Raw genomic sequence first — 27885 nt, forward strand, 5'->3', positions numbered from 1 at the left:
GGCTTGCGAGTCCCGGACGCCTGTGAGGCCGCCGGTTTGTCCTGGCGGTCGGAGAAGCGAAAGGGGTGAAAGGAAGAAGTCTGCCGATGCAAATCCGAACGGCGCAGACGATTCTGGGGTAAGAGGGAACTCTTGACCGCCGGTAGCCTCCAAGATGATCTCATTTAGGCATTTGCCAAAGAGACAAGACCCCAGGAAAGGAAGTTCAGTAAGGGAACGCTTAGAGGCCGCATCATCATTCCAAGCCTTAAGCCACATGGAGCGCTGAAGGGCCACCAGGTTGCCCGAGGCAAAGGCAGCGCAGCGAGCTGACTACAAGGAGGCCAAGCCGAGGTAGTCTCCGGCATTAGCAATTTGCTGAGCTAAATCCACCAAATCGCCCGGGGAGGAACCTGCTAAAATACCCTGGCCCAATTGAAGAGCCCAAACAGAGAGGGCTTTGGATACCCACGTAGAAGCAAAGACTGGTGACAAGGCCAAACCCACCGCCTCAAAAGTGAATTTCGCCAAATTTTCGATATGCTTGTCCGAGGGATCTTTAAAGGAGGCTGCGTCTGCCAGCGGCAGGGTAGTGGATTTAGACAGCCACGACACAGGAGGGTCTATCGTAGGAGGAGAAGACCACTTCACCACCAGGTCTTGAGGAAAGGGAAAGAGAGCACAGAGCTTCTTAGTCCCATGGAAGCGTTTGTCTGGATGTTTCCAAGCCACCTCTAACAGTTCGTCAAATTCAGTGTGAGTGCTGAAAACTTGGGTTGCCCGACGAACACAGTGGAAGGGACCGCGCCTGAAGTTCCTGGGTCCTGCAGGTGGAAGGTGTCTCTGACTGCCGACACCAGAATGTCCACCAAATCTGACATACGGGAAGTCTCTTCCGAGTAAGAGGGAGGGTCCGAAACAGAGTCCACAAGCTCCCCTGGGGAGAGTACTGGACGTGCGGAGACCAGGAACGAAGACAGGGTGACCAGTTGCGGAGATGCCTGGAGTAGGAGCGGTGGGAGGACCCCGCGCGGCCTGACTCAGGGGATGAGGCGGAGGAAAGGCGACCCGGACGGCCACAGTAGGGCCGTAGGGAATGGCAAGGGGGTGGACCCACCAGAGTCTCCCTAGGAGACGAACATAAGGAGGACTGCCCCAATGTGGAGGCCACCTCCTGGGAGAACACCAATGTGGCACGCATAGCAGCAGGGCCGCAGCACAGTGCTCACAGCACTGAGCGCTGCCGCAGGAACAATGTAGGCCCCGGTGAGCGGAGCCACCGTCAGGCCTGAGCCGCGGAGTACAATGTGTTCTCTGCCCACAGCCCGGGCCGAAGACAGCCGGCTGAACAGACAAACTAAGGGACGCGCCCCCCGTGCATGACACTGGAGCCGTGCTACAGATGAAAAGATGAGTCACAAGGCATGAAACAGGTCAGAGGCTAGATAGCGGAGGGTGCTAATGGGAGTTAACCCCTAATGTCCTGAGAAAGACCCTCCCCGCTCCAGAAAAAAAAAAACCAAACAAAAACATCCATGGTAGAAGAACTGAGGCCCAGGAGGGGAATGGTGGGGTAATGGAGGAGTGAGGGAGGGGGAGAGGGGAAACCCTCACACACATAGAAAATACTCACCCATGAAGTCTTCAACCAGCTATGGGCCACCTACCTTAAGCCAGACCCGGCTGGCAAACAGAGGCAAATGGGGAACCCAGACCCAGGGTACACCACCAGGCGCTGGTTGGCAGTAAGGAGGGGTTAGTGGCCCATTCAGCAATGCACCGTGCCCCTAGCGCCATGCTCCTGAAGCCCCACACTAGAAAAAAACAAAAAAAGGAGAGAAAATCCAACTAGACGCTGAAACTAGGAAAAAAAAAACTAGGAGAGCTCCAGACCTGTGTCTGCCTCCTGCTGACACTAAGATAAAACAGAGTTGCTCAGAGCAAGGAGGTGGGTATATCCTGCAGGGAGGAGCTGACATTCTTTAGTTTTTTTGCCTAGTGTCAGCCCTCCTAGCGGCAAACAGCATATACTCATGGTCCCGTGTCCCCCCAATGAAGCGCTCGAGAAAAATGTCATAGTGGAGTTTGCAGAAGAGATTTCCAATTTTTTACCTGTGGAGTGCGCTGGTCTCTTCCTTGCCAGATCCGTGGGATATGAACACAAGCCCATAAGAAGTCAAGAGAGGCTGATGGGTCAAACCTAATGTGTTATATCAAGAATCAAAATTAAAAAATTAAGCAACAGATGACAATACTGGTACAGTTCAGCACCAACTAAGGTGGATGAACCTAGCTAGAGTGGGCAATGTTCTTGTACAATGTACTTGTACCCAGAAGCTTCCTGATATTGCAGGCGGCCTCCCAGCAATGGACTGGTCTAATCTAAGGTCTGCGAAAGATTATGAAGCTTAGATGTAACTCCCTACAGCAGTGTATCCCAACAAGGGCACCTCCAGCTGTTGCAAAACTACGACTCCCAGCATGCCCGGAGAGCCTCTGGCTGTCCGGGCATGCTGGGAGTTGTAGTTTTGCAGCAGCTGGAGGCACCCTGGTTGGGAAGCATTGCCCTACAGATTATGGTCTAGCTTGCGAGTAGCATGACTACCCTGCATGCTGTGTGTGTTCATGCCACCTGTACATTCTTTTTGTTACACATACACTGACAATTTAGTGTCTCGTAGATCCATTTCTGCAGTAAAATAGGTAACTTTCCTTTAGTTCTTTACTCTGCTGAAGATGTGGTATCATGCTGATTCCAGACAGCTTAGGGGCTCTATTTTGATACTTAATCTGTATGTTGTATGTATTGTAGAAGACAATTATGTAGGCCTGTGATGAGACCAATGTTCACCGAAGGCTTATTATATGACATAAGTCTGTTACTAATATCACTATGTACACAGGTCTACTACTATGTACACAGGTCTACTAAATTGCTAATGTTAGTAACCTATATTCCTATAAACAATTTGCCTTGTTTTATGGTGGGATGATCAGTTTGTTATATGCAGGGCAAGAAATAATAACATTTTCTGTCTAAGTCAATATATTGAGATTATTATGTCACCATGTTTGAGGTCACATGTTTTATATAACAACAGTGGGATTTTACTATGATTGCCAAGGGCTACCTGGCAACTTTAGCCACAAAACAGCTTGAGTAGCCATAGATCTCCATGCTAAGCTGGCTGCATCATGGTTAAAGGGAACCTGTCACCAGCGTTTAGTTTGAAATGCTGGGACATTTCAGATAAATCATAGTTTGTAAAGGCTGCCGCAACCAGGGTAAGTAGTCACGGAGATAGTCTCTGCTGCTGCTCTCTGCCCTGGGGAGTAACATAAGTTACAATTTACTTTAACTTTTCATTACCTACCATGCAGCGCAAAATGGCGATCTTTGGTTGTGCAACCTGAGCTGTGGCCAAAGTCACAATGTAACCGCATCCCAAGGCTACAATTAGACTCACTCTAAGAGAGTTCTTCTCTAAAACAGTGGCATGCACCTGATTTCCCCCTGTGCAGCAAGGTTTTCAGTCTCAAAAGCCACAATATGGAGACAGGACCCCAGTGCTCCTAATAAGGTAGTAATCCCTAAGGTAACATAGTAATGTTTGTTGGAATACCCCTTTAGCTGTCTCCATTAATGTTTGCCTTTCTGGTAAAATAAGACTGAATATTCTGCCACAACATATAACATTAAACTTAATTTCTGAACAAAGTTACCAGCAAAAATCCATAAATAAGCAATTCACCTCTGTTCTCGATGTTTGCTCAGCAAGATGCTAATGCACTGGTGTAAAGTGCTCCAGTTAGACTGATGGGTTAGAAGAGCCAGGAGGTAGGGTCGGAAGGAAGGAGACTGTGACCCCGAGGGAGACTTTACCTGGAGGGCACAATATACAAGATTAAACTCACAAAAGACTTAAAGGAGTACTGCAGCCATAAAACACTTATCCCCTATCGACAGGATAGTCCTGTATGGGGACCCGGCATTACCCCGGCTCTACGCGGCTAATGCTCATGACGTCAACCTCACTAAGAGGTCGACAGACATGCCCCTTCCATTCAGTTCTATGGGAGAGGTGGGGAAAACGAATGCTGCATTTCGGTCTCTCCCATAGAGATACATGGGCGTACAGGAGATGGGGAGGGGTCCCAGTGGTCTGACAGTTATCCCCTATCCTGCAGATAGGGAATAAGTGGTCTATGGCTGCAGTATTCCTTTAAAAAGAGGTATTACAATGCATTTTTATAGCAAATCCACCAGCACATCTAACATTTTGTCTATGGACTTAGGTGAAAACTTGGGGGCATTCTCCATTCTAGGCATACAAGAACTATGTTTTTTTTTTCCTGTTTCCAAAAGTGCACTGTAATGAAGATACCCCATGGATGTACCAATGTACCAAACACATAAATATTTAGTTCATCCCCTTTAATGGGAGCAAAGCCAAATCTTGGCAGAAAATCTCCTATTACAGATGTTTTTCACACACTAAAATGGGACAGAGTTACAATATGAGGCTTAATGCATTTGTGTATACACCCTAAAAAGACTGAGAAACCAGCCATGTACTTGGACAGATTTCTGTTATAATAAAGAAAAAATGTTGGCAACATAAAACTGTTGGACAGTAGGACACAAGGAGTGCCCTAAAATAACAGCAAAAAAAATATAGTAACCCCGCACTGTGCTGTCAAACCAGATGATGATGATGATGACAGTCTACATGCCTTGTTCCATGAAAATAGGAGGCGCTGTTGCAGGTCAGGACAACTGCTGATAACTTCAGGATCCAGAAGATCCAGCCAGTCAATGAGAAGACCAGAAGAGGGTTTGGCACGAGAAGCTTCAGAGCTGAAAAAAAGCAGATTTTTTTTATGCTTATCGTAAAATCTCTTTCTTGGAGGATCCATTGGGAGACACAGAGACCGTGGGGACACAAGAGACCGTGGGTATATCTTGCTGACACTAGGCATTCAAAAAGAAAGTCACTGCCTACTGACCCTGAGCTAATCAGTTTAGTCCAAAAGCAGTAGGAGAGGACTGACAGAGAAAGAACCCAGGAGGTGTCCGAGGGAACCAGACAAAAAAGGAACCGAAAACTACCCCTCGGACAGAAAACCGAACCATAGCAACAAACACAATGGGTGGGTGCTGTGTCCCCCAATGGATCCTCAGAGAAAGAGATTTTACGGTAAGCATAAACAAAATCTACTTTTCTCGGTCAGCTCCATTGGGGGATACAGAGACCGTGGGTAGTACCAAAACAGTCCCCAGGGTGGGAAAAATGCCAAACTCGCCTGCAACACTTTGCAACCCAAACAAGCTTCAGCTGCCGCAAACATGTACACCTGGTAGAATTTAGTGAAAGTGTACAAGGATGACCAGGTGGCCGCCTTACAGACTTGCAAGGCCGAAGCCCTACTGTGGAGCGCCTAAGAAGCCCCAACGGAACGTGTGGAATGCGCAGTCACCCGAAAAGGTGGGACTTTCCCTTTACGATGGTACGATTTAGAGATGGCAGAACGGATCCACCGCAAAATGGTCACCTTGGAAGCCGGAAGACCCTTGCGACCACCCTCCGGAATCACAAAGAAGGAGTCGTCCTGCCAAAAGGAGATGGTGACGGAAAGATAGATCTGGACAGCTCGAACAACGTCCAGACTATGTAGAGAACCCTCCTTAGCGTTGGATGGAGCTGGACAAAATGAAGGAAGAATCTCCTCGTTCATGTGAAAGGGGGAAACCACCTTGGGCAAAAAGGAGGGAGGTGCCTGAAAAGCCACCTTGTCCTAATGAAGGACCAAGAAGGGAGAGCGACAAGAGAGCCGCCAGCTCGGAGACCCTCCTAATGGAGGTTATCGCGATGAGGAAGGCAACCTTACACGAAAGGATACGAAGAGAGGCGTCCCAGAGAGGTTCGAACGGAGCCTACTTCAAAGCGCTAAGCACCAGATTGAGATCCCAAGGAGGAGTGGGAGACTTGAATAATGGCGCGGCATGGGCAACGTCCTGCAGGAAGGCGCAGACGTGAGAATTGGAAGCCAACGGCCTCTGAAACAGAATAGAAAGGGCTGACACTTGACCTTTAAGAGAGCCGAGTGCCAAGTCCTGATACAGACTGGATTGCAAAAAAGCAAGAAGGTGCGGAAAGGAAAAAACGACCGGGGAGATGGACTGAGCCTCACACCACCGGAAAAGCCCGCCAAGTGTGGTGGTAAATCATACCGCCATGCCGTCAAATGCAGCAACAGTAAACTGTGGTGGCAGAGAGGACCCTGGGAGAGCAGAACGGGGCGAACTGGAAGACGCAGTGGAGCGTCAGTGACCAGCCGAATTAAGTCAGCGTACCACACATGCCTTGGCCAGTTGGAGCCACCAGAATGGCGGGAATGTCCTCCGCCTTGAGTTTCCTCAGAACCCTGGGCAGGGGAGGGAGAGGCGGAAGGAGGAAAGGAAGACAGAAGGATGACCACGGGATGACAAGTTCATCCACCGCCAGAACCAGAGGGTCTCGCGACAAAGCAAGGAACTTGTCTGTTGTGGCAAGACGTAGAGAGATCCACATCCGGGGACGCCCAAAGATTGCAGATCTGCACGAACGCCTCCGGATGGAGAGACCACTCCCCTGGATCCGCAAAGGAGCGGCTGAGAAAATCCGCTTCCCAAATCTCCACACCCGGAATGTGGATCGCGGAGAGGGCGGGAACTTGAGTCTCGGCCCAGAGCTGAATCTTGGAGACCTCCTCCATAGCCGAGCAACTGCGCGTGCCACCCTGGCGATTGATATATGCCTCAGCCGTGGCGTTGTCCGATTGGTCACGAACCGGACAACCCTGAAGGAGAATCTCCCAGTGGAAGAGGAAAAGAAAGAGGGCACGGAGCTCCAGAAGATTGATGGGAAGGTGAGCCTCCCCAAGGAGACCAGCAACCCTGGACCGTCCGGTCCTGAAACACACCTCCACAACCCTGGAGACTCACATCGGTTCCGAAGGATGGCTATCACTCTCGGCATGCCTTTGGTGAAAACACCGGGGGCCGTAGCTAGGCCAAAATGAAGAGCCACAAACTATAAGTGACCGACAGGGACAGCGAAGTGGAGGAAACGCTGATGGGCAGGGAAAATAGGGATGTGCAGATAGGCATCCCCAGATATCCACAGAAGAAAGTAACTCCCCTGATCCATGGAAGCCACCACGGAGCAGAGGGACTCCATGCGAAAATGACGTTACCGCAACGTAGCTTGAGGTCCAGAATGGGAAGAACAGAGCCCTCTTTTTTGGGGATGACAAAGAGATTCGAGTATAACCACGAAAAACGCTCACCTGGAGGAACTGGTACAATCACACAGAGAGGAAGGTACTTAAAGTGACCTGAAATGCCACTGCCAAAGAAGGGGAACGAGGCGGCCAGGACCGGAAGAAATGATCCCTGGGAAGTGAAGCGAACTCTATCCGGTAACCATAGGATACGACGTCCGGGGCCCAGGAGTCCTGAACCTGTGCTCCCGAAAAAAGACAGACGCCCTCCCACCCGAGAAGAGGACACGGGTGGGGGTCTCCCTTCAGGAGGAGGGAGGCTTACGGTTACCAGACTTGGCCACAAAACCGCCCGATTGGTTGTCTGACTTCCAGGAAGGACGTGCCTTGAAAGAAGGGACTTTCCCAGATTGGGAGCGTGCCTGTTTGGGAGGGCGACCCGATGCAAAGGACTGAAATGGCCTAAAGGAAGCTGCCTTCCAACAGGGATCGGAGCGGCGACATTTGTTCTGCGGCAGCAGAGAACTTTTACCTCCAGTAGCTTCGGAAATAATTTCATCTAGGTGTTTCCCAAAGCCAAGAACTGGAGAAAGGCAACTCTGTTAGAGATTTCTTCGAAGCAGCATCTGCATCCCATGCCTTCAGCCAAATGAAGCGATGAATGACAACCAAATTACCCGAGCCAAAAGCTGTGCATCGGGCTGACTCCAAGGCCGCTGAACAGAGGAAGTCTCCGGCCTGAGACAGTTGGCGAGCGAGATACGCCGAGTCCTCCCAAGGTGCACCTGACAGGATGCCCTGCCGTAGCTGAGAAGCCCAAACCGAAACTGCCTTGGCCACCCAAGTGGATGCGAAAGTGGGTAGCAAGGACAAACCTGTCGCTTCAAAGGCAAATTTCACCAAGTTCTCGATCTTCTTGTTCGCAGGATCCTTAAAGGATGCCCATCCGCCAGAGGCAGGGTAGTAGATTTGGAAAGATGAGAAACTGGAGGATCAACTGCAGGGGGCATCGTCCACTTGGAAACCAGATCCGGAGGAAAGGAAAACTGAGCTTGAATCTTCTTGGTTCCCTGGAATCGTTTGTCCTGATGCTTCCAAGCCGCGTCCAACATGAGAACTCAAAGCCTTGAGACAACGTCGAGAGCGGCGAAAATAAACTTCCGGATCAGGATCCAAAGTTCTTGAGTCCTCCAGATGAAAAGTGTCTCTGATGGCCGACACCAAGCCGTCCACCATATCAGACATGGCAGAGTGGTCCTCATGATTAGAGGTGGATTCCGACCCGTCATCTTCTACTTCCCCTGGAAAGTGGGAGCGTGTGGTGGTAGCCTTAGACTGAGGCATGTTAGACCTAGAACAAGGAGTCAGGGACCCGGGATGGTCACCGGGGGAGCAGCCCCTAGAGAGGGGGCGCTGCCGGCAAGCTAGGGAAGGGGAGCGAGATCTACGGGAAGAATGTCTATCCATAGTACGCGACTCTGGAGAAGAGCCAGACGATATCACTGAAGAGCACTTGCGAGAGCGCTGGAAGCGGGGGTCAGGAGAGACTGAGACTGGGGGTCGTAAGTAGGGAAGACCACTCCAAAGCAGAGGCCACTGATATGGAGACTCTAGCCAGGCCAGAGATCGACTGAGAAAGGGAAGAATCCCCATCTGGGGGAGGGGCGGACACAGTACGTTCCAGGGGGACATCCTGAGATACAGACACAGGGGAGATGGTGCGCGTGGTGGAGAAGGCAGAACAGGTGGATTCAGTGGAACCACTGGCCATTCTGGTCTTGCAGCCCGCGCAAGCGTAGTAGGTGACTAAGGCTGTGGTCGCCTGTCTGGGGGAAGGATCGAGTCTGGGGTCGGACATAAGTCCTAGTAAGGAAGCAGTCAGCAAATAAATTGGAGCAATCTCACCCAGGTCCTGTGTCCTGCAGCTGGAGCAGAGAAGCAGGCTGTAGCTGTCCTGGGTCCAGAGATGAAGAGGCAGGTAGCTGTTGTTGCCCGCAGAGCAGGAAGGAGAAGCAGGCTGCACTGACCGGGGGCTGGACCCTATTGGAAGAGGAGAGGTAGGAGTACTGACCCCCCCCCCCCCCCCCCCCAAAACGCATGCACCGAGCTGGTAGGAGAATCAGTGACCCCTGGTGCATGCGCTAAAAGGTCATTAGCCAGCAGCAGGAGGAGGTCGGGAGCCCCTCTAGCGTGCCCGATGAGAAGAGTGGGCAGAGTTAAGTGACGGAACCGGCCGCTGCCTCAATTAATTTCCTGCCCGCCGAGCGACTAGCCCGAGAAGCGGGTGAAAATGAAAAGTAAACTGTGGAGCCAACCGCGCGACCACAGCCCAGCTGACAGGCACTGCATTTGGTGCTCCGAAAGAAAGTGAGTAAGCAGTGTCAGGGATGGCAAAGGGGAGGGGAGGAGAGCTGCCCCGCAGTCCTCGGAGTCCCGACACTGCATATATAAGACCGGAGCCGGGATCCCTGCCCCTATAATAAAAATGAATAAAAAATCCCCTTGGGGCCCCAGTATAAGGGGCCCCCTAAGTAAGGAAAAGAGAAGGAGGGGGAGAGAGGAGGGGGAGATACTCCCCCATTGTCCAGCACATACTCACCTAAGATGTCTTCAGCCAGCTATATGTCACCTGCGTTATGTCAGATTAAGACAGCGGGACGAGCAGGGAGGATAGGGGGACCCGGAGCCAAGGTGCAACCCCAGATGCTGGCCGTTGGTGGGAAGGGGTTAACGGTGCACACTCTATGCCCCGTGCCCCTTAGCCGCATATGGGGAAACGGGTAGCGCCATGCTCCTGTACCCCCACTTAAAAAACAAGAAATAAAAAGGAGAAAAGAACCTACAACAGGCCCTACATTATAAAATAAAAAAGAAGACCAGGTCTGGAGAGCTCAGGACCTGTGTCTGTCTCCTACTGACACTAAGCTAAAACTGATTAGCTCAGGGTATATCCTGCCAGGAGGGACCGTCTTTCTTTTCGTATGCCTAGTGTCAGAAAGATATATCCACGGTCTCTGTGTCCTCACGGTTATTAGACCACCACATGGACAATATTGCTAAAAAAGTGTCTGGTCATTTAGAAATAAAAAAAAACACTTATAGTTAAAGAGTTACCTATGCAGACCTACCTGCAGCTTTCAGCTCCCTTCTTCCCTGGTGTCTCTTCCTGCTCCTGCAGTAGTAGAGAACTTACCACAGCAACAGGGCCTGTGGCAGTATACCTGGAGGTGGTTTCTACTGTCACAGACATCAGGACAGTCAGAAACTCTTCCAAATAGGGAGATTTTGCTTCAATCAATCCTTGGAGAACTAAGAACCATGATAAAATGGGGAAAAAAATTAATAGGAAATATCTCTGGAGAGAATCACATTCCTGAACAATGAAATCATCCTTTGGGAAGAGTAGATTCTGCACTTAACGCTTAAATGTAAAAAACTGGTGGTGGTTAGGAAAAGGGGGGGGGGGGGATTCGGGGAATTAGGAGAAGCACACCAGATTTTTTTTTAGCTCGTATCATGCACACATACTATCACTAATCATACGGCACCATCTGTTGCATTCCAGCACAGCGGCATCCATGCATTTCATGACTGTATGTGGGTCATGCAATCACCAGCCAGACCCCACAGAATATCAGTGTATAAAGGGTGTTATCCAGTGTACTACAAGCCAACAGGTCCTGCAACGAGTGCTTGTGTTGGAAGCAGGAAGATCAGGGGACTAGACTGAGGCTAACAGAAGCTGTGCCGGACCAGAGTTCGGTAAGTATGCGTTATTACTTCCCAGCACCATATTATTAAAAAATAAATAAATAATGTATAATGTGTAAGAGGAAGTAATCAATCCTAGGTGACCTGAGGAAGTAATCGGTCCTAGGAGAACTAAACTACAGGATGACATCACCTTCAGATCATTCTTGATAGGTTACCTGCAGTGATGATACTCCACTACACCCCCCCCCCCTCTCTGCAAATCCAGGGGCTTCATGTAGGCAGCATGAGGAAATCCTTTAAGTATGGACACAAAAATCTATATGGCTGAAAACCCAAGTCTGCCACATCATCTAAAACAGATAAGTGCAAGGCGTACACAATATTCTCTAATAATAGCCTATGCTGCACATTTTATAAGAGTGCTTCTTTAAAGCGTACCTGTCACCAAACCATATTTTCTAAACTAACTCAGATAATATTCCCTAACTACTCCTAACACCCCTCCTTCCCCTAAATAATTTTTCCAAGCTTTAAAGAGCTCTTTATCATACCTTTCCCCTTGCTCACATTGCATAAGCTCCCAGCAGGAGAAAGTGAGCGTTCCCCAGCAGGCGTGATGTCACTGAACCATATATATGTAGAAACAGACAGACTGGGAATTGCACTTAAAAAGTTCTTTATCTCCAAATTTATCCATATACAAATTAGCAGAGAGATATACAGAACATAATCACCCGCTGCTCAATAGACTGCTCAGAGGTTATTCCACTCGGTGTCTTCAGAACCTTCCATCCCAGACTTGCTGCTTGCTGGACGGTGTGTTCCTGGCCATGTGGACGCTAATTCTGAGGGGGGGGTGAAAACGCTCGCTGGCATGCGAGCTGCTGGACGTTTCAGGAGTCTCCTCCCTTTCTCAACATAGTTCCTGTGCACCCACCACCATACACTTATACAGGTACGTTCTCTCGCGAGAATTCATTTCTACATACAAAATATAAAATAATTAAAACCAGGATTCTAATCGGACAGTATTCATAAGTAGACATTAAAATTAAAGCTTTCATTAATCCCCTTAGGTGCTAAAGAATCAAGACAGTGTATCCAAAAAACTTCTCTTTGATTTAATTTCTTCTTTATCTGTTCAGTATTCATGCCCTCATTCTTCCAGTATCAACCATTTTAGCTCACTTATCTGATGCCCATTCGTAACAAAATGTCTAGCTAGACTTGTCTCCCCAAATTTCTCTCTACTATAATCTTCGGATACACTATCTCCATTCTCTCTTTTCTTTTTAAACAACCTGATGGAACTTCTATGTTCATTTAGTCTAATTTTCGTTGCACGAACCGTCTGTCCCACGTATGCCATTCCACATGGACATTTTAACATATAAATAACTTGTTTCGAATCACATGTATGGAAACCTTTTGATTTTATTTTATTCCCACGTGAAGGATGTATTACATTATCACCCCTAATTATACTGTTACAATTTTGGCATGACCTACAAGGGAACGTCCCCACTTTCTGAGTTCTTAAAAATGATTGTCTACTCTCCTTTCTCTCTGCTATATCTGCTCTAATCAAATGATTAGCTATTTTTTCTATATACAAATCTTGGTTTTTGTCTAAACATACTTCCATATTTTTCATCTGCTTTAAGTAAATTCCAATATTTGTTTACCACCTTCTTTACCATTTTAGAATGACCGTCATATGTTGACACATATGTGAAATTTTTGTCTTTATTTTTTTTCATCTTATTTTTCTTCCTTAATTCTTCCCTAGGAATTTGATCTACCTCTGCTGCTGTTTCAATTAATTCTTTTTCCTCGTACCCTCTTTGTACAAACTTTTTAATTAACATCTCTTTATTTTTAACATATTCTTCTTCCGTACTACAAATTCGTTTGGCCCATATCATTTGACCTTTAGGTATCCCTCTAAATACCTGTGGAGCATGGCCACTATTCTTATGTAACAAGTTATTACGGTCACTCTTCTTGGCAAAGAGGGTGGTCTCGAACCCAACGTATCTCTACATCTAGATAGTGTATAAGGTTGGGGCTATATTCACATGTGAACTCTATTAACGGATGGCAGCTATTCAAAAACTGTATATATATCATTAAATCCTCTGGGGTCCCTGTCCAGATAACAAAACAATCGTCCACATATCTTAACCATTTTTTAACGTGAGATGATAATGGGTGTGCTGGAATAAATTTTTCTTCAAACTTAGCTAATCATTTGATTAGAGCAGATATAGCAGAGAGAAAGGAGAGTAGACAATCATTTTTAAGAACTCAGAAAGTGGGGACGTTCCCTTGTAGGTCATGCCAAAATTGTAACAGTATAATTAGGGGTGATAATGTAATACATCCTTCACGTGGGAATAAAATGAAATTAAAAGGTTTCCATACATGTGATTCGAAACAAGTTATTTATATGTTAAAATGTCCATGTGGAATGGCATACGTGGGACAGACGGTTCGTGCAATGAAAATTAGACTAAATGAACATAGAAGTTCCATCAGGTTGTTTAAAAAGAAAACAGAATGGAGATAGTGTATCCGAAGATTATAGTAGAGAGAAATTTGGGGAGACAAGTCTAACTAGACATTTTGTTACGAATGGGCATCAGATAAGTGAGCTAAAATGGTTAATACTAGAAGACATAGAGGGCGTGAATACTGAACAGATAAAGAAGGAAATAAATCAAAGAGAAGTTTTTTGGATACACTGTCTCAATTCTTTAGCACCTAAGGGGATTAATGAAAGCTGTAATTTTAACGTCTACTTATGAATACTGTCCGATTAGAATCCTGGTTTTAATTATTTTATAATTTGAATGTAGAAATGAATTCTCGCGAGAGAACGTACCTGTATAAATGTATGGTGGTGGGTGCACAGGAACTATGTTGAGAATGCCAGCGAGCGTTTTCACACCCCCTCAAAATTAGCGTCCACATGGCCAGGAACACACCGTCCAGCAAGCAGCAAGTCTGGGATGGAAGGTTCTGAAGACACCGAGTGGAATAACCTCTGAGCAGTCTATTGAGCACCGGGTGATTATGTTCTGTACATCTCTCTGCTAATTTGTATATGGATAAATTTGGAGATAAAGAACTTTTTAAGTGCAATTCCCAGTCTATGTCTGTTTCTACATATATATGGTTTACTGCACTCAGGAGACGGAGCCCCGAGACAGACATAGGGAAGCCACCCATTATGTGCACACCTGTGGTCTGATTATGTTGAGAAGTTGATACGTGATGTCACTGAAGCCTGCGACTTACATTAAAACATATAAAAGGTTGAGAATTTTAACAGCAAATAAATAGCAAAGGGTCTTAGACTTACATAAGGAACAATATATTAAACGTTTAGTTCGGTGACAGGTGCTCTTTAAAAAGAAAATACACAGGTGGTATATTCCTACAATATGCCATCAACATGTTACAAAGGAGGCAACTTTTGCTGATCAGCACAATGAAGAGGCATAAGTGCAGTGCCATTTCATCTCCTGTTTGCTCTGTTTGATTTTCCCCAGAGAGTGCATAGATAACATAGTAAACGGCACACACTCTTATAGCATAATTGATAAAAAATCACAATAGATGTTTCTTGACCATTAGGATTGCACTGGTTGGGGTTAAGGATGAAAATAACTAAATAATGTGTCCTGTGTTATGTAATGTACACAATTATGTTGTGCTTTGTTCCACAGGATAATGTGCTAGGTCTGTTTGTATACAGATGATAAATGGTTATATAGTGTCCAGAGCTGTATAATCATACTTTGTCTTGCTTCGGGCTGCTTCTTTGGAAGAAAAAATATGTAAGGAGCCACCACATCAGATATAAAATACAATAAAAAAAATAAACACCTCCAGAGGGACCAGTCTAACCTTTGCCGATCAGTTCAGGTTCCACATTGCACTTATCTCCAGATTTCAGTGTAGTAATGATAGCGCATAGTGTGGAATTGATAACATCTGGTTCCCGACAAAATGCCAACGCTTCTGCCAAATGCAAAAATCCACCACGCACTGCCAAATAGAGATCAATAGCACAGCACTTGTTAAAAGAAAGAAACAATTCAGCAATTATTATAATTTTTTTTTTTACCAATTATGGTTATAGTGAATCAGGACTGTGTACAGTGGCGGCCAAAGGTTTTGAGACAGACACAAATTTTGTGTTTACAAGTGTATCCTTTAGTCAATTATTTCTATGGTTAGTGAAGTATAATTATAAGCATTTCATAAGTTTCTGCACTTTTATTGACAAATCTTTAAAAATAAAAGCAGATGGACAAACAAAAACAGAAACTGAAGTCTTGAAAAAGAAGAACCGACAACATTATAAATGTAGAGTCTTTGGATAAACTTGATGTATTTGTCAATAAAAGTCTAAAACCTTATGAAATGCTTATAAATGTAATTCACTAACCTTAGAAACATCCGGCTAAAAGATCTTAAAACACTGAAGCAGCAAACTTTGTGAAAACAAAAAGGTGTGTCAGTCTCAAAACATTTGGTCACAATTATAATTATATATGTAATGCTTAGACCTCACTGTAGACCTTACATTATAGGACTTAACGTGACTATAAAACTAATTCTCTCTTTTAAGGGAATATGGACATAAGAGAGGTGTCCTCTGCTGGCTCAAGAAAGTAAAACAAATTTGTAAATTACTTCTTTCCAGCATAGTACCTTTTTAAGAGCAGATTTCCATTACAATGAGGACAGTGATTATAAAACACAAAGATCACCAAAAAATTGCAGCATATATACTGAGGACAAAGAGGCTTAGTATGGGGAAGACTAGGGAGTGCTCAAAGAATTTATTTTTAAGAATTTGGACTCCGTATTAAAGATGAGAGATAACTAAAGACTGTATCTTATAAGAAACAAAACACAACAGCTTTTTCCAAATAAAAAAAATGATCATAAAGTATAAAAAAAAATGAGCATTGTACCATCACTGATCCGATGCTTTGATGAATAGTGTGTGGCAAAAGACTTGAGCTGAGCTTTAAGGGGCCCCTCCTCCACACCAGGACTGTCCAGCCATTGTAACATCTGCATGAGCACTTTGAAGAATAGTGACGAGAAGGCAGTATCTTGGGGTACACAACGCTGTAAGAAGAGTTGTAGATTTATTTTATCAAGATCTTACATTTTGGCCACTTTATTAACACACCATTTGTTCTGAAAACCTTTGACTGTCCCTATGTGATGCAGCGCCTTTACCCTATTCAAAGAGTTGAGCAAGTGGTGCACTGATCCATAGAAAATCTAAGTGTAATGTCCGTTTTTGTATTTTTCCATTTTAGGCCCTGTTCAGACGTTGTTTTTATGTATGAACTGTTTTCTGTGCTATTCTCCCTGGCTAAGGAATAGTTAATGCGATTAGCCAATCGGAACTCGGGTGGGGCTATTTAAACCTGAGCTCTGCTGAATTCTGCGTTGGTTATTAGTTTTACCTTTTCTATGGCTGTTTATTAGTTCTTGTAACTGCAACTAGCTATCTCTGTACTTATACTGTCTGATCTGGTTCAGTGACTTTTTGGCTTGGCTTTTGGCCACTCTTTGGCTCTCTGTTATTTCTTTCCTGGCTTTGACTCAGCTCGTTGACTTAGCATTCAGTGTGTGTGTGCTTAGGTTTATTTCTGTTAGTTTTGTGTGCCTCCAGCTGTTACCGACCTTTGTCAGTTTTTGTAGTTTATTGTTTTGACCTGAGGCTGTCCTTCACTTATTTAGGAAGGGACCGGCACTGTGGTTGTGGACTCTCTGCCTAGGGCGGGTATGCAAGTAGGCAGGGACAGAGGGAGTGGGCGAGATCAGGGCTGAACTCTATCCCTGCCCGACATTAAACTAAGTGTGTACATGAGAAAAGCTGAGCCAATCAGAAACAAGGGTGCTGCTTCTTCTCTTTCGTAATTAATGGAGGACTCAGCAACTAGAGCCTACTGATCAAAGCTTCTGACCCCACTATGACATGTAATACAGTTTGAATTTACCCAGCTTACACCTTATGTCAGTGTTTCCCAACCAGGGTGCCTTGATCTGTTGCAAAACTACAACTCCCAGCATGCTTGGACAGTCTTTGGCTGTCCGGGCATGCTGGGAGTTGTAGTCTGGCAACAGCTGAAGGCACCCTGGTTGTGATACACTGCCTTATGTGTACCAATAATTATTACACTTTGGTTGAACTATGTAAAATGCAGCCACACTACACATGATGGAGCCTGGATACATAGTATCCATAATAAAGAGTGCATATAACTGCTCACCTGATACTGATAGAGTTGCCTCATAAGAGGACAAGAAATAAAATGATTTCTGTTCATGGCCAACACCAGTGCACCACTGTGAGGGGAGCTGAGCAGGGCGGCCACAGCCTGCAGCAGACGCACAGCAATGCCGGTCAGCTGGGTGTTCCCCTGCCGGATACGAGCCAGCTCCTGACCCAGTGCATGCTGAAGGGCTAGGGATATGGGTCTTGGATTGGAGTTCTGCCACCTGGGGTCTGGATTGAGGGGGAAAAGCTGAAAAAGAAGAAAATGGATAATGCAAACTCTGCTGATAACTATATGGCCCATAACGTGTTAAGGACGGCGGGCGTATCCATACGCCCCCGTTTTAAAGTCCTTAAGGACTGAGGGCGTATGGATACGCCTGTGGAAATTCCGGTCCCCACCGCTAGCCGGTTGGGGACCGGACCGGGATGTCTGCTGAAATCATTCGCCATCGCCTAGAGGGGTCCTGAGAGCCCCCCATGTCGGCGATCGGAGAAAATCGCATGTCAATTCAGACATGCGATTTTCTCCTATTCCGGGCTGATCGGGTCTCTGGTGACTTGATCACCCGGAAAATAGAGATGTCAGTGACAGCCCCGATAATCCTGAGGGATAGGTGCTGTCAGTGCCGCGATCTCCTCCAATCCCCTGCCATTAGTCAGAACTGAGTTCTGACCAATAGTAGGTAGTGCATGACAGGGGGTTGCCATGGAAACCCCCCGTTCTGCCCACCCATGGATGTCTGGCAGAACGGGGGGAGAAGGTGGCGGCCTGTACCTGTGCAGAAGATGCCGTGGGGACCGCAGACCATCGCTAGAGACAGCAGAGATCAGCGGCGCCGGTGGGGGGGGGGGGCGCTTAAAGGAAGGGGGCAGTAAGCGATATTTACTGCTGCCCTTCCTAGTGGTTGCCAAACTGCAACTCCCAGCATGCCCAGACAGCCAAATTTTGGGATTTTTCACCAAGAAAGGATGCAAGTAACAACGAAAATTTACCACCAAAATAAAGTAGAATATGTCACGAAAAAACAATCTCAGAATCAGAATAATTGGTAAAAGCATTTTAGAGTTATTAATGCTTAAAGTGACGGTGGTCAGAATTGCGAAAAAGGGCTCAGTCCTTAAGGTGAAAAAGGGCTCAGTCCTTAAGGGGTTAAAGGGGTACTCCAGTGGTAAACCATTTTCTATTTATTATTATTTTTTTTTAAATCAACTGGTGCCAGAAAGTTAAACAAATTTGAAAATTACCTCTATTTAAAAATTTTTATCCTTCCAGTACTTATCTGCTGCTGTATACTACAGAGGAAGTTGTATTTCTTTCTGAATGTCTGAAAACAATGCTCTCTGCTGACACCCCTGTCCATGTCAGGAACTCTCTAGAGTACAAGCAGTGGTGTCAGCAGAGAGCACTGTAGTCAGACAGAAAATAAATTTAAATGTTCTGAACACTTAGAGCCCGGGCCGGGAGCTTGTGACGTCATAGCCCTGCCCCCAAAGACTTGCATTGAGGGGGCGGGGCTATGACATCACAAGCTCCCGACGCGGCTTTGATCCAAACGCCGAGCAGCAGAGAACCCCTTTAAAGAAATAAAATGTCTGATCACGGGAGTCCCGCAGCTGGGACCACCACAATCTATGTGCAGCACCCGACGTTCATTTAGAACACTGCGTGCGGGAGTCGCCACGGCCACACCCCCTCATGAAGTCACGCCCCCTCCCATAGATTTGCATTGAGGGGTGTGGCGTCACGAGGTGACGTGGCCGTGATGTCACAACCCCCGCCTCCCGCACCCAGCGTTCGGAAAAAGAATGTTCCGAACGCCGGGGCAGCTGAGTATCCCTTTAAAAAGAAAAGAACTTCCTCTGTAATATACAGCAGCTGATAAGTACTGGAAGGATTTTTTTTTAAAGAAGTAAGGTGGCCAGTGTGGTCTGGTGACGATCACTTACATGTCCCCGGCGCTCCAGACCGTCCTCTTCAGGATCCCCTGCATCACCGTCACTCTCCATCATAGTCATCACGTCACCACGCACGCCTTCCCATCATCCAATAGGAGCGGCGTGCATAGCGACGTGATGACGGCGATAAGGAACGACGATCCCGAGCAGCGGAGACTGTCTGGAGCAACGGGGACACCATGGGGATGCGGTGACAGCGATGGACGGCGACATACAGGGCAGCGGTGACGGTCCAGAGCAGCGGGGACAGGTGAGTATAACATCCTATATTTAACATTGCACGGATCCCTCAACATACGATGGTTTCAACAAACGATGGTTCATTTTAGAACGGATTACCATCGTATGTTGAGAGACCACTGTACAATATTGTCCTGAGTTCTGCCCTCTCTCACCTAGGTGTAAAGACATGTAAGCAGTTCTGTATCATTTACCTGCAGAAACATTCCAGCTAAGTCATCTTCTGGTCCCAGCACCGGGATCTGAGTGAGACCTCTAGGCCGCACCTGTCCTTGGGGTACTTCAGTGCTAGGTTTTCGTTTTACTACGTCTGCATCTGATGCATCAAGAGAAAAAAAGACAAGTTACACGCACTCTCTTTTTACAGTCAGTACAAACAGTGAGGTGCAGCCAAACACAAACGTCAATGTCTGGATAGTGTTTGATAACATTTTGACATCCACAGAATTTATTTTTATGCTGCTATAAATTAAGGGTAAGTTCACACGTACGCAGACTTGATGCGCAGGATTTACTGCTGCAGATTTCAATGTAAACTAAATGACTGAGCACAGCTTCTAATCAGCAGTTACACATCCTGCGCATCAAATCTGTGCAGGATCCTGTATGTGTGAACGTACCCTAAAGTACTCCAGTGAAAAACAATGTTTTTCAAATCAACTTGTGCAAGAAAGTTAAACAGATTTGAAAATTACTCATATAAAAAAATCTTAATCCTTCCAGTACTTATCAGCTGCTAAAGTTGAGTTGTTATTTTCTGTCTGACCACAGTGCTCTCTGTCCTTGTCAGGAACTGTCCAGAGCAGGAGAGGTTTGCTATGGGGCTTTGCTCCTGCTCTAGACAGTTCCTGAGACAGACAGAGGTGTCAGCAAAGAGCACTGTGGTCAGACAGAAACGAACGACTCAACTTCAGCAGTTGATAAGTACTGGAAGGATTAAGATTTTTTAATAGAAGTAATTTACAAATCTGTTTAACTTTCTGGAGCCAGTTGACATGAAAAAAAGTGATTATATATTAGAGTAACTGAAACACTTATAGTGCACACATCAGCCATCCTGACATGTCTCCATATACCACATAACAATGTTCCTCTTTTATTCTTCCTGGAAATGTACAAATAATTTGACAGCTGCTGTGCAAGCTGTGCACATAATTAAATCAGTATTATCCTATTGTCAACAAAAACATTTGCAGGAGGAATAACAGAGAAATGGCACAATGGTGCTTACATAACAAATGCACTCTGCTGCAGGTATACATTGGAATACCATTGAAGAGGTACTTAGATGTATACTGCTCAATAGGCTTCATTAGACGACATTCGGTCCGCTCTATGCCAATACATGTTTTGATCATATAAAACCATGGTATGATGAAGCTGGTAGATTTTACCCACCTCTTCTAGGTGGTATTGAAGCAGTCAGAAGACTGTGAAAAGTTTGGCCCCCAGTTGCCCCTCTCTCATGTTGAACCTCCACCAGATGAGCCATGTAATCTAGAGAAAGAAAAAATCATTAAAAAAGGGATAGTTTTTCAAATTTTCTTTTTGTATTCTGCTTTACATTTGGAAATGTATCTTGTTTAGTACAAAAAAATATAACCTGTGCCAAAATACAAAGAACACCAACTAATAACACCAAGCAGTACAGACTGAAGTACTCACTCTTATCCATGATGTTTTGTTCCAGTGCCTGAGGTTCATGGGATACAGCCTGGTCCAGGTATTGCAGGAGTTTGCTCATACTGGACACTGGGATCCCAAAAGACTGGACGAAAAGCAGCAACTGCTGTGGCTCCAAATCTTGCAATGCTAAAAAGCAATCACAAAGTAAAAATTAAATGTAAATATAGTGATGTCAGGTGTTATCACTCACCTTGTCAATGGGGCTTGTCTCTAACCCAGTATGATGCTGTTCAAGTAGTGCTTAGAGTATCTCTCATGATCTTGTTAAATTTTATAATCCTCCCAAATCACTGCCCCATCATGATAAACCACCCCCTGCCTTTATTTTTATTATTTTTTTTCATTTTCTACCTTGATATTTCTCTGTATTTTCTGCTCAGATTCACAGACTGGGAAGGGGCGTTCCCCAGCAGGCATGACATCATCTGAAGCCATACAGGGGAGAACTTCCTCCCTCACTCTGCTACATACAGCCCAGAGCAGTTCAGTGTGAGATGAGCTATAATTGGCTAAAGCTGCACACACACCCTCAACACTCAAGACTGCATTTCCTGATTTTGGACTTCTGGCAGGCCAGCAGGAGTCCGAAGTCTGTGCAAGAGATGGGGAAAAATGTTCTCTGGACAAGTAGGGAGACACATAGTGGCAGCTTTTTTTTATACACAAAACATAGAAAACTTTTTTTTTTTAAACAAAGTATATTAGAAAGATTTTTTATTTACCAAAAGGAGTTGCAATTGCAACAATTAATTTTAATGACAGTGCCCATTTAAAGGAGAAGTATCATGGAAGAAAACTTATATACTTAAAGAAGTGAAGGAGAGCTGGGGCTCCATACAGGAGATCACAGGGGCCCTAGCGCTCGGACCCCCGCAATCTAAAACTTAGCCCCTATCCGAATGATAAGGCAGGGATGTGGAAATCCTATCGCCCGAATCCCGGGACTTGAGATTCCGGGCGCCGGTCAGATGAATTTTTCATAGCTTTAGCCCTGTATCAGGCAAGCAGGGCCCACTTCCCCCCACCCCCCTCCCTTTTTTTTTCATAATGCCGGTGTGAGGTGCGCGAGCGGATGCAGACTTGCATGGGACGCAAGTCTGCACCTCACACCAGCGCTCAGGGTGTATGGAGCGGGCTCCTGACTCCTGTCTGCTCCATACTCGGCAGCCCCCAGCTGATTTCACTAGGCGGGCCGCCGCTAATGGCCCAGCATGCGGCGATCGCGGCCGCCTATTAACTCTTTAGATCACTGCTGTCAAAGTTGCCAGCGGTGTCTGAATCTGATCTTTTAACCATCCCTGGTGGTCTAGTGGGGTGGATGGCCCCCCTGCAGCATGATCGCGGGGAGGGAGGCGATCTCCTGTGGAGGTAGCCAGAGGGCTTACCTCTGCATCCATGGCTGCCCACCATAGATCTGCATTTGATTGAGCCTGCCTTGAGCAGGTTAAATCAAGTGAACACAGATCAAATGGAGTTCAATAGAACTGCATTGATCTGTATGAGGAATCTAAATGATTCCTGCTAAAAAAATAAAATAAAAAGTGTATAAAATTTTTTTTTTTTAAAGTTTAAAGCAAACCTGTCATAGTGCAAAAAAAGAAAAACAGTGATTACTCAGGACCCAATCCTGATCATGTGCATATAATTTGTATGTGTCTCGGACCTATATATCCAGAGATATAAGCATTTATCTGCTGGTGAGTTACTTTTTCATTGTGCAGGCTGGAGGGGGCGTGTCAGTCTGTCTCCCTCACAGGAGCAAGCCTGTGCAGTCAGCCAATCAGTACTCTCTACTCTGTAACCCTTTCCTCTCTAGTTTTATGCTGTGTCATGTGTCAGAGGAAGATACTTGGAGCTTGCCTGCAGTAATCAGAAGACATTATGGTGAATTCATAACAGGATAAAATGTATAAATATAAGAATAGATCTTTGTAAAATTAGTGCAAGGATTTTTTAGATAAAAGTACAGCATTTTTATGAATACATATTCTATCTGTTTTATCTTCTCCTAGTAAAGCTGGATGCTAATCAGCATAGCTGTCACTATGTGTGTCATTCATCTTTCACAGACTCCTGAATGTCTGATCAACTTCTTTGTCATTCAGGAGTCTGGGAAAGCTTTGACTATTTCAGCATGCTGGGAGTTGTAGTTTAGTAACAACTGAAGCTGCAATGTTTGTAAATAACTGTGTTAGAGCAGTGTTGCCTCCAGCTGTTTTAAAACTACAGCTCCCAGCATGTCCACACATCCTTTACCTGTAGTTTTGCACACACAATAGAAATCTCCTATACTGGATACTGGTATGCTTTACGGCCGGTATCCAGTATGCTGTAAAATCTAGACTAGTCTGGCTAAAAGACAGGTGACCCCTAGTGGTGGCTATTTTGAGCTTCAATTTCAGGTGAAAATTAAAAAAAAATTTAACAGGTGTATATTTTGAAATGTCATATTATAATGAGTCCTGCAATATGTGAAACGTTTTTAACAATGACAGTGCCTCATTAATAAAAAAAAGTTTAAAAACACCCATTAACCCCTTCCATATTAGAGGTACGTTCACATGGGCAGATAAATTTTACGGGTTTCCCGCTGTGTATTTGAAAGGGCAGGCTCTTCTCGGCTGTCCGTGGCGGAATTTCCGCTGCGGAAAATCTGCCGCAGACCCTTCTGACTTCAATGAAGCTTGCGGCGCATTTTACGCAGTGTAAATTCCACATCAAAAAATCTGTTGCGGACAGCCGAGAAGAGCCCGCCCCCTTTCAAATACGCAGTTGGAAACCCGCACGTGTGAACGTACAAGAAAAGTTCATATCACCCCCCTTTTCCATATAAAAATAAGGTAATAAAAATAAACATATTTGGTATTGGCGCGTGCATAATTGACTGAACTATTAAAAAATTTATTTTATCTCTCGTACGGTAAATGGCGTTAACGTAAAAAATACCAAATCACAGAATTGCGTTTTTTTATGTTTATAACATCATAACCCAGAAAAAAATGAAGAACAAAGTGTTCAAAAAGTCTGATCAATGCCAAAATAGTACCGATATATAAATTACGGCCCAAAAAATTAGCCCTGTTTGCAGAAAAATAATTTTATTTTTATTTTTTTTTATTAAAAAGTTATTAAAACATTACGTTAACTAAAAAAATTTGGTATTTGTGTAATCAGGCCAACCTAAAGTATCAAAATAATATGTACCTTTGACCACAAGGTGAATGGCAAAAAAAAAAAAGGAAACCCCAAAATTAGCATTTTTTTCAATTCTCAAATAATTTTTTTTTGTTTCAGAGCATAAGTTATGGAAAATGAAAAGTGTCATTACAAAAGTATATTTCCCCGCAAAAAAAAAAAAAACAAGCCTCATATGAGTCTGTAGATGGAAAAATAAGAGTTATGGCTATTATAGGATGAGGAGAAAAAAGGACGAGGAGAAAAAAAAAACGAAAGTGCAGAAACTAATAAAGGCCCTATTTTCGTACTATTTTGGTTGAAATTATTTTATCTACCAGGACAAGTGGATCGTCATGAGGGACAAGTAGATTGTGTTCGGCTTTAGTCCCTTGGACAAGTAGTTTTTTTTTTTTAATTTTTACACCCCTGGATAAGGGATAAGTTATAGAGTCCTGGCTCTCCTTCACTTCTTTAAGGTCACAGGGGGAGATTTATCATCGCTTTTAGAGCATTTTTTTGTCTATGTTTTGGCACAGTTCAGGCGCAAGCAGCATATTTAGCGACTTTTATGCGTCTTTTGATATAGACAATTTCACTCTTTTTGCCTACCCATAGAACTTTTTCTTTTTGACCATGCAGTGGTCACGCATTTATCATTTGCGACTTTTGTCAAAAGTCGCTATTTAGTGCGCAAAGGTACTTTTTTTTATAGGTGTAAAGCTACACCACCTACCAGTAGGCGTGAGAATCACTTCTACTTTCTGCAATTCAACCTTTAACCTCTTGTGGACAACAACGAGGAGCTGTGCGCAGTTCACAGCTGGGTGGTCCTGGCGGTTATCTGCCACCAGTACCCATCTCTAATGCCAGACATCACTGATCACGGTGATTAACCCCTTAGACACCGCAATCAAATTGATAATAGCCTCTAAAATGCAAGTAAAAATGTCCCGGCAGCTCTGTGAAATGAAGTAAAAACCCCTAACCTGCCAAATTCAGGATCCCGGAAAGCATCTACTTCCCTCCCTCACAAGTGTCTAGAAAAAGAGCTGCGCAAAATTCATCATCCTGCTGCACCTTCTTGATAAATAAGATGCACGCTAGTCAAACCCACCACCCAAATAAATGTGGGTAAATAGCTCTACCGTAGACATTCTTAGATAAATCTGGGCCACAGTGCTTTATGACACACCTTATTGACAAGGGGGAAAGGTAACATCCAGTTGTCAATTTAGCCAAATATTTCTGGGAAGAAAACAATGTGTTTAATAAATGTGCAGAAACATGATATTATGGTTTTATGTATGAATATTAAGATTTTCTACTTAATGCAATATACACAGCAGGTATGTTCATTTTAGTCTATTCCTCAAAACAATGCAGCTGATAGACATTTTAGCTTTTTCTGATTACATCATTTTTGGCTGGACAATCTGAAGTTTTTTGGTTACTGCAGGACCAGCTGGCCATCCACTGTCCATACCAGTGTTTTCCAACCTGGGTGGTGCCTCCAGGTGTTGCAAAATTACATCTCCCAGTATGCCCGGCTGTCCGGGCATGATGGGAATTGTAGTTTTGCAACAGCTGGAGGAACCTTGGTTTGGAAACACTGGTCTGGACAGCCATTCTCCTATGTGCTTTCTGGGACTTACAATACATAGAATTTCCACCTGAGTGTACTTGTGTTTTATAGGTGGAAATACCAAAATAGGAATTCTTACAGTTTCTAAACTACATTGTGACTTTGCCCTAAAGTGTCTTTCACCTACCAGCATCAACAAGACGAGGAACCTCCGAGCGGATCATCCTGAGTTTTAGCCAGTCAGGAAGCAATAATGCCTCTTCTGATGTGTCCACTAAGAACGCTGTGGGGAGAGGCTTCTTCTCAGGAAACCAAATGTCCAGCAAGAGAAAGAAGTCACTGGGACCTATCACAGAATACAAGGTAAACGCCCAGTGATGTAAAACGAACATCTTTCAAGGAACTTAACTAACAAAACACAATTCTTACCACGAGGAGGTCCAAGGGTCAGCAGAATGACCATGGCGTGGACAACCAGAATATGCATTGTAGCCGTTTCCCCTGTGATCCAACGTAGGAAAACTTGATCCTGTGATTCAGACTGCACAAAGTGTGCACAGAAAAAAACTAAATATAAACTGTATAATAAAACAAAGTAACAAAATGGTCTGGTTCAGTCTGCAAAGTGCATATGCAAAAAAAATCTATTTTGCGCCAAAATTTTGACGCAAAAAGTATCGACCACATTTTCAAAGAACTTTTGTGCCGCGGTTTACACTGTTCACATCCATTATGTAAAAGTGGGTGTGTCCACGTATATTGTCTGCTTTACATGATATTTTCAAGATAGGGGTGAGAGTCCAGCTTACATCAAAAATTTCACACCAGATTTTTGATAGTGTAGAAATCACAGAAATGCTAGAAAGAACTCCGTCCGGCACCAAGGTATGAGGTAAAAAAGGCTTGTCTTTATTTATTCCACTGCAGGATACATACAGATAAAGATGTCTGACGCGTTTCGCCCTTTGCAGGGCTTAATCGTAGACTAATACATCTCATAACAAACACGATTAAAATACTGAGCGGTCCGGTCACATGACCTACCGCGTCATCACATTAAAATTGCATGAAAGAACTGGATACCTGGATAACACAAGGATCACATCCTATTTAGAAAAACCTGAGGTGGCTGTCTACGAGCTAATTCACACCATCCTATTTGGCCGTTATTCCTATGTGCGAATTTTATCCTAAATTTATACCGATATTTAAATCACAGAAATGGTTATAGTTTTATTGTTTTTGTTTTTCTTTGTTTTTTTTTTTCGGGGGGGGGAGAGGTGTTATTTAAGTAATTATTTAAAAGAAAATATTATTGGAAGATGTTATTTAAAAAAAAAATATATATATATATATTTTTTTTTTTTTTCTTTTCTCGGTCACTGCATCTGCACTCACATTTAAGCTCAGAAATGTTTTATTTATACAGTTATCACTTGTCTGGGTACTAGCAACCATTGGATATTTCTTGAGATTTTACCGGCAGAATTTTCTGGGATGTAAAATTTGGTGCAAAAATCTGCAATTTTGGCACCAAAATTTACGATTTGGGTGCCAAACTCTGCAATTTTGGCATAAAGAAATCCAATATGGCTGCAACAAAAAAATTATTTGACGCAAAAAAAAGTGGCAAAAAAATAAATTTTCACATATTTTCATATTTTAAAAGCAGCACAAGAGACCTTTGAAAATGTGAGGAGAATAAAAAAGGTGTGAATAATATCCCTGGAACAGAAATTAAAGTCGTTTTTGAGAATCTCCCCCATAGTGAAGCAGTATAATGACATGACTGGCAAAGATTTTCTGAGAAGATGCTGCAGATTCAAAGCATGGATCCCTTCAAGCGGCCGCTTATACGAGGCTGAGCAAAGATTAACACAAACAGTCCAGACATGTTTAACTCAACACATTTATTGAGGTGGGCAAGGTATTAACATTTTTTTTTTTTTTTTTTTTTTTTTTAAAGCTAATAAAT

General features: G+C 44.5%; 1 protein-coding gene across 3 annotated transcripts in view; it reads right to left on the reverse strand.

Moving 5' to 3' along the window:
• Positions 1 to 27885, reverse strand: part of INTS1 (integrator complex subunit 1) — a 108214-nt gene that overhangs the window by 19277 nt on the left and 61052 nt on the right. For all 3 annotated transcript variants that reach the window (XM_056536856.1, XM_056536857.1, XM_056536858.1), the window contains exons 27-38: positions 26340 to 26451; positions 26098 to 26256; positions 21131 to 21277; positions 20864 to 20962; positions 19660 to 19781; positions 17262 to 17516; positions 15945 to 16104; positions 14869 to 15009; positions 10371 to 10551; positions 4714 to 4837; positions 3732 to 3862; positions 2092 to 2179 (exon numbers count right to left, since the gene is read on the reverse strand). In XM_056536856.1, coding sequence (XP_056392831.1) covers positions 2092 to 2179; positions 3732 to 3862; positions 4714 to 4837; positions 10371 to 10551; positions 14869 to 15009; positions 15945 to 16104; positions 17262 to 17516; positions 19660 to 19781; positions 20864 to 20962; positions 21131 to 21277; positions 26098 to 26256; positions 26340 to 26451 — 1719 coding nt within the window. The remainder of the gene's footprint in view (positions 1 to 2091; positions 2180 to 3731; positions 3863 to 4713; positions 4838 to 10370; positions 10552 to 14868; positions 15010 to 15944; positions 16105 to 17261; positions 17517 to 19659; positions 19782 to 20863; positions 20963 to 21130; positions 21278 to 26097; positions 26257 to 26339; positions 26452 to 27885) is intronic.

Source organism: Hyla sarda, chromosome 8 (genome assembly GCF_029499605.1).
Source record: "Hyla sarda isolate aHylSar1 chromosome 8, aHylSar1.hap1, whole genome shotgun sequence".
In the NCBI taxonomy this organism is placed as follows: domain Eukaryota; kingdom Metazoa; phylum Chordata; class Amphibia; order Anura; family Hylidae; genus Hyla; species Hyla sarda.